Below are 10,152 nucleotides of genomic sequence, written 5' to 3' on the forward strand. Positions count from 1 at the left end.
CAGACCTGTTCTCAGGTAGGTCATGATTTACATTCCTCAATACAGACCTGTTCTGAGGCAGGTCATGATTACATTCCTCAATACAGACCTGTTCTGAGGCAGGTCATGATTACATTCCTCAATACAGACCTGTTCTGAGGCAGGTCATGATAACATTCCTCAATACAGACCTGTTCTGAGGCAGGTCATGATTACATTCCTCAATACAGACATGTTCTGAGGCAGGTCATGATAACATTCCTCAATACAGACCTGTTCTGAGGCAGGTCATGATTACATTCCTCAATACAGACCTGTTCTGAGGCAGGTCATGATTACATTCCCCAATACAGACCTGTTCTCAGGTAGGTCATGATTACATTCCCCAATAAAGACCTGTTCTGAGGCAGGTCATGATTACATTCCTCAATACAGACCTGTTCTGAGGTAGGTCATGATTACATTCCTCAATACAGACCTGTTCTGAGGCAGGTCATGATTACATTCCTCAATACAGACCTGTTCTGAGGCAGGTCATGATAACATTCCTCAATACAGACCTGTTCTGAGGCAGGTCATGATTACATTCCTCAATACAGACCTGTTCTGAGGCAGGTCATGATTACATTCCTCAATACAGACCTGTTCTGAGGCAGGTCATGATTACATTCCTCAATACAGACCTGTTCTGAGGCAGGTCATGATAACATTCCTCAATACAGACCTGTTCTGATGCAGGTCATGATTACATTCCTCAATACAGACCTGTTCTGAGGCAGGTCATGATAACATTCCTCAATACAGACCTGTTCTGAGGCAGGTCATGATTACATTCCTCAATACAGACCTGTTCTCAGGCAGGTCATGATTACATTTCCCAATACAGACCTGTTCTTAGGCAGGTCATGATAACATTCCTCAATACAGACCTGTTCTCAGGTAGGTCATGATAACATTCCTCAATACAGACCTGTTCTGAGGCAGGTCATGATTACATTCCTCAATACAGACCTGTTCTGAGGCAGGTCATGATTACATTCCTCAATACAGACCTGTTCTGAGGCAGGTCATGATTACATTCCTCAATACAGACCTGTTCTGAGGCAGGTCATGATTACATTCCTCAATACAGACCTGTTCTGAGGCAGGTCATGATTACATTCCTCAATACAGACCTGTTCTGAGGCAGGTCATGATTACATTCCTCAATACAGACCTGTTCTGAGGCAGGTCATGATTACATTCCTCAATACAGACCTGTTCTGAGGCAGGTCATGATTACATTCCTCAATACAGACCTGTTCTCAGGCAGGTCATGATTACATTCCTCAATACAGACCTGTTCTGAGGCAGGTCATGATTACATTCCCCAATGCAGACCTGTTCTGAGGCAGGTCATGATTACATTCCTCAATACAGACCTGTTCTCAGGTAGGTCATGATTACATTCCTCAATACAGACCTGTTCTGAGGCAGGTCATGATTACATTCCCCAATACAGACCTGTTCTGAGGCAGGTCATGATTACATTCCTCAATACAGACCTGTTCTGAGGCAGGTCATGATTACATTCCTCAATACAGACCTGTTCTGAGGCAGGTCATGATTACATTCCTCAATACAGACCTGTTCTGAGGCAGGTCATGATTACATTCCTCAATACAGACCTGTTCTGAGGCAGGTCATGATTACATTCCCCAATACAGACCTGTTCTGAGGCAGGTCATGATTACATTCCTCAATACAGACCTGTTCTGAGGCAGGTCATGATTACATTCCTCAATACAGACCTGTTCTGAGGCAGGTCATGATTACATTCCTCAATACAGACCTGTTCTGAGGCAGGTCATGATTACATTCCTCAATACAGACCTGTTCTGAGGCAGGTCATGATTACATTCCCCAATACAGACCTGTTCTCAGGCAGGTCATGATTACATTCCTCAATACAGACCTGTTCTCAGGCAGGTCATGATTACATTCCTCAATACAGACCTGTTCTGAGGCAGGTCATGATTACATTCCCCAATACAGACCTGTTCTGAGGTAGGTCATGATTACATTCCTCAATACAGACCTGTTCTGAGGCAGGTCATGATTACATTCCTCAATACAGACCTGTTCTGAGGCAGGTCATGATTACATTCCTCAATACAGACCTGTTCTGAGGCAGGTCATGATTACATTCCTCAATACAGACCTGTTCTGAGGCAGGTCATGATTACATTCCTCAATACAGACCTGTTCTGAGGCAGGTCATGATTACATTCCTCAATACAGACCTGTTCTGAGGCAGGTCATGATTACATTCCTCAATACAGACCTGTTCTGAGGCAGGTCATGATTACATTCCTCAATACAGACCTGTTCTCAGGTAGGTCATGATTACATTCCTCAATACAGACCTGTTCTGAGGCAGGTCATGATTACATTCCTCAATACAGACCTGTTCTCAGGTAGGTCATGATTACATTCCTCAATACAGACCTGTTCTGAGGCAGGTCATGATTACATTCCTCAATACAGACCTGTTCTGAGGCAGGTCATGATTACATTCCTCAATACAGACCTGTTCTGAGGCAGGTCATGATTACATTCCTCAATACAGACCTGTTCTGAGGCAGGTCATGATTACATTCCTCAATACAGACCTGTTCTGAGGCAGGTCATGATTACATTCCTCAATACAGACCTGTTCTGAGGCAGGTCATGATTACATTCCTCAATACAGACCTGTTCTGAGGCAGGTCATGATTACATTCCTCAATACAGACCTGTTCTGAGGCAGGTCATGATTACATTCCTCAATACAGACCTGTTCTGAGGCAGGTCATGATTACATTCCTCAATACAGACCTGTTCTCAGGTAGGTCATGATTACATTCCTCAATACAGACCTGTTCTGAGGCAGGTCATGATTACATTCCTCAATACAGACCTGTTCTGAGGCAGGTCATGATTACATTCCTCAATACAGACCTGTTCTGAGGCAGGTCATGATAACATTCCTCAATACAGACCTGTTCTGAGGCAGGTCATGATTACATTCCTCAATACAGACCTGTTCTGAGGCAGGTCATGATTACATTCCTCAATACAGACCTGTTCTGAGGCAGGTCATGATTACATTCCTCAATACAGACCTGTTCTGAGGCAGGTCATGATTACATTCCCCAATACAGACCTGTTCTCAGGCAGGTCATGATTACATTCCTCAATACAGACCTGTTCTGAGGCAGGTCATGATTACATTCCTCAATACAGACCTGTTCTGAGGCAGGTCATGATTACATTCCCCAATACAGACCTGTTCTGAGGCAGGTCATGATTACATTCCTCAATACAGACCTGTTCTGAGGTAGGTCATGATTACATTCCCCAATACAGACCTGTTCTCAGGCAGGTCATGATTACATTCCTCAATACAGACCTGTTCTGAGGCAGGTCATGATTACATTCCTCAATACAGACCTGTTCTGAGGCAGGTCATGATTACATTCCTCAATACAGACCTGTTCTGAGGCAGGTCATGATTACATTCCTCAATACAGACCTGTTCTCAGGCAGGTCATGATTACATTCCTCAATACAGACCTATTCTCAGGCAGGTCATGATTACATTCCTCAATACAGACCTGTTCTGAGGCAGGTCATGATTACATTCCTCAATACAGACCTGTTCTGAGGCAGGTCATGATTACATTCCTCAATACAGACCTGTTCTGAGGCAGGTCATGATTACATTCCTCAATACAGACCTGTTCTGAGGCAGGTCATGATTACATTCCTCAATACAGACCTGTTCTGAGGCAGGTCATGATTACATTCCTCAATACAGACCTGTTCTCAGGTAGGTCATGATTACATTCCTCAATACAGACCTGTTCTGAGGCAGGTCATGATTACATTCCTCAATACAGACCTGTTCTCAGGTAGGTCATGATTACATTCCTCAATACAGACCTGTTCTGAGGCAGGTCATGATTACATTCCTCAATACAGACCTGTTCTGAGGCAGGTCATGATTACATTCCTCAATACAGACCTGTTCTGAGGCAGGTCATGATTACATTCCTCAATACAGACCTGTTCTCAGGTAGGTCATGATTACATTCCTCAATACAGACCTGTTCTGAGGCAGGTCATGATTACATTCCTCAATACAGACCTGTTCTGAGGCAGGTCATGATTACATTCCTCAATACAGACCTGTTCTGAGGCAGGTCATGATTACATTCCTCAATACAGACCTGTTCTGAGGCAGGTCATGATTACATTCCTCAATACAGACCTGTTCTGAGGCAGGTCATGATTACATTCCTCAATACAGACCTGTTCTCAGGTAGGTCATGATTACATTCCTCAATACAGACCTGTTCTGAGGCAGGTCATGATTACATTCCTCAATACAGACCTGTTCTCAGGTAGGTCATGATTACATTCCTCAATACAGACCTGTTCTGAGGCAGGTCATGATTACATTCCTCAATACAGACCTGTTCTGAGGCAGGTCATGATTACATTCCTCAATACAGACCTGTTCTGAGGCAGGTCATGATTACATTCCTCAATACAGACCTGTTCTCAGGTAGGTCATGATTACATTCCTCAATACAGACCTGTTCTGAGGCAGGTCATGATTACATTCCTCAATACAGACCTGTTCTGAGGCAGGTCATGATTACATTCCTCAATACAGACCTGTTCTGAGGCAGGTCATGATAACATTCCTCAATACAGACCTGTTCTGAGGCAGGTCATGATTACATTCCTCAATACAGACCTGTTCTGAGGCAGGTCATGATAACATTCCTCAATACAGACCTGTTCTGAGGCAGGTCATGATTACATTCCTCAATACAGACCTGTTCTGAGGCAGGTCATGATAACATTCCTCAATACAGACCTGTTCTGAGGCAGGTCATGATTACATTCCTCAATACAGACCTGTTCTCAGGCAGGTCATGATTACATTTCCCAATACAGACCTGTTCTTAGGCAGGTCATGATTACATTCCTCAATACAGACCTGTTCTGAGGCAGGTCATGATTACATTCCTCAATACAGACCTGTTCTGAGGCAGGTCATGATTACATTCCTCAATACAGACCTGTTCTGAGGCAGGTCATGATTACATTCCTCAATACAGACCTGTTCTCAGGCAGGTCATGATTACATTCCTCAATACAGACCTGTTCTCAGGTAGGTCATGATTACATTCCTCAATACAGACCTGTTCTCAGGTAGGTCATGATTACATTCCTCAATACAGACCTGTTCTCAGGCAGGTCATGATTACATTCCCCAATACAGACCTGTTCTGAGGCAGGTCATGATTACATTCCTCAATACAGACCTGTTCTCAGGTAGGTCATGATTACATTCCTCAATACAGACCTGTTCTCAGGCAGGTCATGATTACATTCCTCAATACAGACCTGTTCTGAGGTAGGTCATGATTACATTCCTCAATACAGACCTGTTCTCAGGTAGGTCATGATTACATTCCTCAATACAGACCTGTTCTCAGGCAGGTCATGATTACATTCCTCAATACAGACCTGTTCTGAGGCAGGTCATGATAACATTCCTCAATACAGACCTGTTCTGAGGCAGGTCATGATTACATTCCTCAATACAGACCTGTTCTGAGGCAGGTCATGATAACATTCCTCAATACAGACCTGTTCTGAGGCAGGTCATGATTACATTCCTCAATACAGACCTGTTCTGAGGCAGGTCATGATTACATTCCTCAATACAGACCTGTTCTCAGGTAGGTCATGATTACATTCCCCAATAAAGACCTGTTCTGAGGCAGGTCATGATTACATTCCTCAATACAGACCTGTTCTGAGGCAGGTCATGATAACATTCCTCAATACAGACCTGTTCTGAGGCAGGTCATGATTACATTCCTCAATACAGACCTGTTCTCAGGCAGGTCATGATTACATTCCCCAATACAGACCTGTTCTGAGGCAGGTCATGATTACATTCCTCAATACAGACCTGTTCTCAGGTAGGTCATGATTACATTCCCCAATACAGACCTGTTCTGAGGCAGGTCATGATTACATTCCTCAATACAGACCTGTTCTGAGGCAGGTCATGATTACATTCCTCAATACAGACCTGTTCTGAGGCAGGTCATGATTACATTCCTCAATACAGACCTGTTCTGAGGCAGGTCATGATTACATTCCTCAATACAGACCTGTTCTCAGGCAGGTCATGATTACATTCCTCAATACAGACCTGTTCTCAGGTAGGTCATGATTACATTCCTCAATACAGACCTGTTCTCAGGTAGGTCATGATTACATTCCTCAATACAGACCTGTTCTCAGGCAGGTCATGATAACATTCCTCAATACAGACCTGTTCTGAGGCAGGTCATGATAACATTCCTCAATACAGACCTGTTCTGAGGCAGGTCATGATTACATTCCTCAATACAGACCTGTTCTCAGGCAGGTCATGATTACATTTCCCAATACAGACCTGTTCTTAGGCAGGTCATGATAACATTCCTCAATACAGACCTGTTCTCAGGTAGGTCATGATAACATTCCTCAATACAGACCTGTTCTGAGGCAGGTCATGATTACATTCCCCAATACAGACCTGTTCTCAGGTAGGTCATGATTACATTCCCCAATACAGACCTGTTCTGAGGCAGGTCATGATTACATTCCTCAATACAGACCTGTTCTGAGGCAGGTCATGATTACATTCCTCAATACAGACCTGTTCTGAGGCAGGTCATGATTACATTCCTCAATACAGACCTGTTCTGAGGCAGGTCATGATTACATTCCTCAATACAGACCTGTTCTCAGGCAGGTCATGATTACATTCCTCAATACAGACCTGTTCTCAGGTAGGTCATGATTACATTCCTCAATACAGACCTGTTCTCAGGCAGGTCATGATTACATTCCTCAATACAGACCTGTTCTCAGGTAGGTCATGATTACATTCCTCAATACAGACCTGTTCTGAGGCAGGTCATGATTACATTCCCCAATACAGACCTGTTCTGAGGCAGGTCATGATTACATTCCTCAATACAGACCTGTTCTGAGGCAGGTCATGATTACATTCCTCAATACAGACCTGTTCTCAGGCAGGTCATGATTACATTCCTCAATACAGACCTGTTCTCAGGCAGGTCATGATTACATTCCTCAATACAGACCTGTTCTGAGGCAGGTCATGATTACATTCCTCAATACAGACCTGTTCTCAGGTAGGTCATGATTACATTCCTCAATACAGACCTGTTCTCAGGCAGGTCATGATTACATTCCTCAATACAGACCTGTTCTCAGGCAGGTCATGATTACATTCCTCAATACAGACCTGTTCTCAGGCAGGTCATGATTACATTCCTCAATACAGACCTGTTCTTAGGCAGATCATGATTAAGTTCGATGCATCATTCATGTAACCTTCTACTATTGAGTCCAATAAACCTGAGATCTTTCCATGGTAATTGTAGTTTAACACACGCTAGTCTGACATGATTGTATTGTTTTCTGCCAAGGAGACGTACTGTAACCATTGTTTGTTTTAATCTTCAAAATAAAAGCACAGGAGAAGCTTTTCTATTGTGTTATTGACTGTATGTTTGTTTACTCCATGTGTAACTGTGTTGTTGTTTGTGTCGCACTGCTTTGCTTTATCTTGGCCAGGTCTCAGTTGTAAATGAGTTGTTCTCAACTGGTCTACCTGGTTAAATAAAGGGTTAGGGTTATATATATAAATATAAATACCTGGTTAAATAAAGGTTTAGGGTTATATATATAAATACCTGGTTAAATAAAGGGTTAGGGTTATATATATATATATATATAAATACCTGGTTAAATAAAGGTTTAGGGTTATATATATAAATACCTGGTTAAATAAAGGGTTAGGGTTATATATATAAATACCTGGTTAAATAAAGGTTTAGGGTTATATATATAAATACCTGGTTAAATAAAGGGTTAGGGTTATATATATATATATAAATACCTGGTTAAATAAAGGGTTATATATATAAATACCTGGTTAAATAAAGGGTTAGGGTTATATATATATATATAAATACCTGGTTAAATAAAGGGTTAGGGTTATATATATAAATACCTGGTTAAATAAAGGTGAAGTAAATAAGATAGTATACTTGTAAACATGTTTTATTTTCTTCAAGCAGAAATTAAACTTAATAATCATAAGAAAGTAGTAATATTAAAAACAAGAGAACAACACGGTTAATATAATGTTAGACAACCAGGTTCCTATCATAGTAAATCTAGGTTTTAATGGATTGGCAAAATGCTTTAGTAGTTTTCTTAACAGAAAATAAAAACAGCCCTCTGCTTTGTGAAAGACCAAGGACCAGAACTGAATATTCAGGACAGAAAGGAGAGCTGGTAGCAGAGAGAGACACACAATCCTGGTCCTGGATCAACTGTAATCTCTAATATAATAGTTTAGCGCAAATGAATGAATGATCCAGGATCTGTAATTAGTCATTGAACCTGGGAACGAGGTTAAGTATTTGATGGAGGAGAACACAACCTAATAACACTATGGTGTCAAAAACACAGTACACGACATGACAGATTATTCTGGCTAAGCCCCAAATGGCACCCTATTCCCTATTATAGTGCACTACTTTAGACCAGAGCCCTATGGAACCCTATTCCCTATATAGTGCACTACTTTAGACCAGAGCACTATGGAACCCTATTCCCTATATAGTGCACTACTTTAGACCAGAGCCCTATAGAACCCTATTCCCTATATAGTGCACTACTTTAGACCAGAGCACTATGGAACCCTATTCCCTATATAGTGCACTACTAGCCCTATGGGCCCTGGTTGAAAGCAGTGCACTACATAGGGATGAGGGTTCCATTTGGGCCTGGTTTCAGAATCAGGGTGCTTAGATCTCCCCACTACAGGTCCCTGTTGTTGCTGCTGAGTAGTTTGGGGTAGGAGGTTCCGATGGATCGCCCCTGACGATACACCACCATCTCTAGCAGGTACTCGTCCACCTTCACCACGGCCGTGGTCACCTGTACATAAACCACAAGGCTAACGTTAGCCAATACATCCACACATTTATATACTGGCTAGGGTTCTCCTCATCAACACCAACGTTGGGCTGAGTCCCAATTCACAAACCTTTTCCAGAACTGTGCTGATTCAGACTGGAGGGGTCATGTTGTACTGGTCAGAACAGTAGTGTATTCAGTCTGGAGGGGTCATGTTGTACTGGTCAGAACAGTAGTTATTCAGACTGGAGGGGTCTTGTTATGTATTCAGACTGGAGGGGTCATGTTATACTGATCAGAACAGTAGTTTATTCAGACTGGAGTGGTCATGTTATACTGGTCAGAACAGTAGTTTATTCAGTCTGGAGGGGTCATATTATGCTGGTCAGAACAGTAGTTATTCAGCCTGGAGGGGTCATATTATGCTGGTCAGAACAGTAGTTATTCAGACTGGAGGGGTCATGTTATGGCTGGTCAGAACAGTAGTTATTCAGCCTGGAGGGGTCATATTATGCTGGTCAGAACAGTAGTTATTCAGACTGGAGGAGTCATGTTATGGCTGGTCAGAACAGTAGTTATTCAGACTGGAGGGGTCATGTTATGCTGGTCAGAACAGTAGTTTATTCAGTCTGGAGGGGTCATGTTATACTGGTTAGAACAGTAGTTATTCAGTCTGGAGGGGTCATGTTATATTGGTCAGAACAGTAGTTTATTCAGTCTGGAGTGGTCATGTTATACTGGTCAGAACAGTAGTTATTCAGACTGGAGGGGTCATGTTATACTGGTCAGAACAGTAGTTATTCAGTCTGGAGGGGTCATGTTATACTGGTCAGAACAGTAGTTTATTCAGACTGGAGGGGTCATGTTATGTATTCAGACTGGAGGGGTCATGTTATGTATTCAGTCTGGAGGGGTCATATTATGTATTCAGTCTGGAGGGGTCATGTTATACTGGTCAGAACAGTAGTTATTCAGACTGGAGGGGTCATGTTATGCTGGTCAGAACAGTAGTTTATTCAGTCTGGAGGGGTCATGTTATACTGGTCAGACTGGAGGGGTCATGTTATGTATTCAGTCTGGAGGGGTCATATTATGTATTCAGTCTGGAGGGGTCATGTTATA

At 42.4% G+C, this 10,152-nt stretch overlaps 1 protein-coding gene and 1 long non-coding RNA gene across 3 annotated transcripts in view; one reads left to right on the forward strand and one right to left on the reverse strand.

Annotated features, from left to right (window-relative positions):
- The first annotated feature begins 6,731 nt into the window (after positions 1-6,731).
- LOC135565758 (uncharacterized) lies at positions 6,732-7,589 on the forward strand. Its single transcript, XR_010461839.1, has 2 exons — positions 6,732-6,949; positions 6,991-7,589. It is a non-coding gene; the product is annotated as an uncharacterized LOC135565758 (long non-coding RNA).
- A 561-nt stretch (positions 7,590-8,150) lies between these two features.
- The window catches only part of LOC115126592 (uridylate-specific endoribonuclease C-like), a 19,878-nt gene continuing 17,876 nt past the window's right edge, over positions 8,151-10,152 (reverse strand). For both annotated transcript variants that reach the window (XM_065013814.1, XM_065013815.1), the window contains exon 8: positions 8,151-9,051. In XM_065013814.1, the coding sequence (XP_064869886.1) occupies positions 8,932-9,051 (120 nt within the window). In that variant the 3' untranslated portion in view covers positions 8,151-8,931. The remainder of the gene's footprint in view (positions 9,052-10,152) is intronic.

The sequence above is a fragment of the Oncorhynchus nerka genome, linkage group LG9b (genome assembly GCF_034236695.1).
Source record: "Oncorhynchus nerka isolate Pitt River linkage group LG9b, Oner_Uvic_2.0, whole genome shotgun sequence".
Lineage (NCBI taxonomy): Eukaryota > Metazoa > Chordata > Actinopteri > Salmoniformes > Salmonidae > Oncorhynchus > Oncorhynchus nerka.